The sequence below is a fragment of the Limulus polyphemus genome, unplaced genomic scaffold (assembly GCF_000517525.1).
Source record: "Limulus polyphemus unplaced genomic scaffold, Limulus_polyphemus-2.1.2 Scaffold2766, whole genome shotgun sequence".
NCBI classification, from domain to species: Eukaryota; Metazoa; Arthropoda; class Merostomata; order Xiphosura; family Limulidae; genus Limulus; species Limulus polyphemus.
The window spans coordinates 117,353-119,801 of NW_013668376.1; the positions used below are offsets into that span (position 1 = coordinate 117,353).

The 2,449-nt window shown below is 34.0% G+C and overlaps 1 protein-coding gene across 2 annotated transcripts in view; it reads left to right on the forward strand.

Moving 5' to 3' along the window:
• LOC106467855 (gastrula zinc finger protein XlCGF57.1-like) overlaps window positions 1-2,449 on the forward strand; it is a 58,213-nt gene that overhangs the window by 30,115 nt on the left and 25,649 nt on the right. Inside the window, exons 1-2 of one of the 2 annotated variants that reach the window (XM_013928234.2) lie at window positions 1,592-1,757; window positions 1,921-2,074. The exons of the other annotated variant lie outside the window; for it this stretch is intronic. Coding sequence (XP_013783688.1) covers window positions 1,981-2,074 — 94 coding nt within the window. The 5' untranslated portion in view covers window positions 1,592-1,757; window positions 1,921-1,980. Of the gene's footprint in view, window positions 1-1,591; window positions 1,758-1,920; window positions 2,075-2,449 lie in introns of those variants that run through there. 2 annotated transcript variants of the gene reach the window in all.

A 2,449-nucleotide genomic window follows, 5' to 3' on the forward strand; every position in this document is an offset into this window, starting at 1 on the left:
AAAAAACATCTGGAAATTAACCCTGACCATCCTGTCATGGAAAACCTGAGACAGAAGGCAGATGCTGAGCATTATCTTGAAACTTTTTAGATATATTCTAACGAAGAAAGAGTGGAACCTAGAAGTTCTGTTTGTTTGTTTTTTTCCATTAAAATACTCATGAAATTCTGTACATGACTGTGTAAAGAGTGTTTTGATGATGAGTATTGACTTAAGTCTCCACATTCAGAATTGGGTTTCTCACCATGCACAGAAGGAACTTTCGATAGGGGTTAGTGTTAGGAACATACCTAATATAATAATGACCAAGTCAACTTGTGGCCTATTTATTTACATTCGTCATTCGATGTAACTAACAGTTTGATGTTTTATTATAAAACTGGGACATTTTGAGCGACGCGAGAACATTTCTCACGACACTGGAAAAAAACAAACAAACAAAAAAACCGGAACAATCCCGGCAAAAATGGAACGTTTTGTCACACTATCTGTTTCCCCTATTTTTATTTTTGATAAGCATCCCTATAATCCAAAAAAGAAAGAAGTGCATATCCTAAAGTAATCAATGATTCTTGGTAAATTGACTTTCGAATGTTTTTTGTTTTTTTTTATTTTGTATCTTGAAGAAATTGCTCATAATTTTTTACAACATGCTTATGGTAAACAGTATAATTTATATATCGTTTGAAGAGTTTACTTTTCTTTTCTTACTGTTGTAAAATATAGCACTATAATCTTAAAATGATTTGTTTGTTTATTGGCCTAGTGTCTAGGGCGCTCGATTCGCAATCTGTGGTTCCAAATCCCCGCTACACCAAACACGCTCGTCCTTACAGTCGTGGTGGTGGTGGGGAGTTATAATGTAACAATCAATCCCACTATTCGTTAGTAAAAAGAATAGCCTAAGTTGGTCTAGTCTGTTACAACTACATTAGGACGGCTAGCGCAGAAAACCCCTGTGTAGCTTTACGCGAAATTTAAACCTGATGATGACAAAACCTTGTCGAAACGTTGTACATTTGCTGTTATGTTAAACTTATATTAAAGTTTTTCTTCATTACCAACTCAAGCCGTCTCCAACCATTATTAGTCTCAAAGTGGGTTCCTCGTCATCGAATTTAAACCAAACTTGTTTATCTATCTATAACCTCTGATCCTCATGTTGTAATTAAAAGAATATTATACAGCTGTAAACTAACAAATGCAGGGGAGGAAGAGGTACAGGTGAACCCGACTGTTCCAGATCTACAAAGATCTAAGGCCCAATACCGACTATATATTTTAGAATAAAGCCATATAGTGTTATCTGCTGTATTCACAGATTTTAGTATTGTAAGTCCGTTGACTTACCGACGCCCAACCGGGGAACCTTAAAAGGATAGTATTGTCAGATTATGTTTACGACACACACACTGAATCAAGTTTTATATTGATATAAACGCAGAATTTTAATATTTTCATAGTTACAACAACAACAAAAAGTCGTTTCATGATTTTTACTTAATTCTTTATTAATAAACGTATTACTGACTTTAGTTCTTTTGAGCGCTGTTAGCGAGGGTACTACGTAAAAATTCATTCATCCCGTGACGTGTGACTGCCCGCACTGACTGGTATTGCGGTAGAATACTGTTTGTAGTCGGATGATGGCGTCTTTTGTTAACTGCTACTACCAGTATCACCAATTTACTTAGGAATGTGTTAAAGTAGAATGTCTTAAGGGAGACACTTTGTTAAGTTGTTTTGGAGTTTTTGATGTAAGATATATAAAAACGTGCCTATCGTAACGAGTATTTAATTTTTCTTCGCAACGTCAAATATGTAAAACAAATTCCTAATGAAATTTAAATTTTTTGGTATAATTATCTTTCACTCAAAAATACACAAGCTCTAATTCGATTGTTTCTTGGTTTGTGGTAGGACTAAAAGTAATTCCACGCTCCAATTAAGACATAAGCTTAAGGAGAAACTGATTGAAATATGGAAGTACTGAAAATAGAAGAACCCTTTATTGATGAGGAGAATGCTTTGTTGGATGTTGAAGAAAAAGAAAGTGATAAAACGTCACTTGGTAGTAAGTTCAGTGTGTAGAGTTTCACTTTCCTTTGTGAAAATTTGTAGCATGGTACAAATATGTGGAAAAAATTTCCAATACTGGGTCTAATACATTAGCTATGTTTATCATCATTAATACTATAGTTAGTATCACAGAACAAATGATTAAGAAGTGTTATAATTTTCTTTATGGTTATTTTATTATTACTATTATACTTTTTAACTGTTGTAAGTTTAACTTAACATTTTCGATGACGAGGAACCCACTTTGAGACTAATAATGGCTGGAGATGGCTAGAATGGGTAATGAAGAAAAACTTTAATATAACAGCAAATGTACAACGTTTCGACAAGGTTTTGGTACCTGATGATGACAAAACCTTGTCGAAACGTT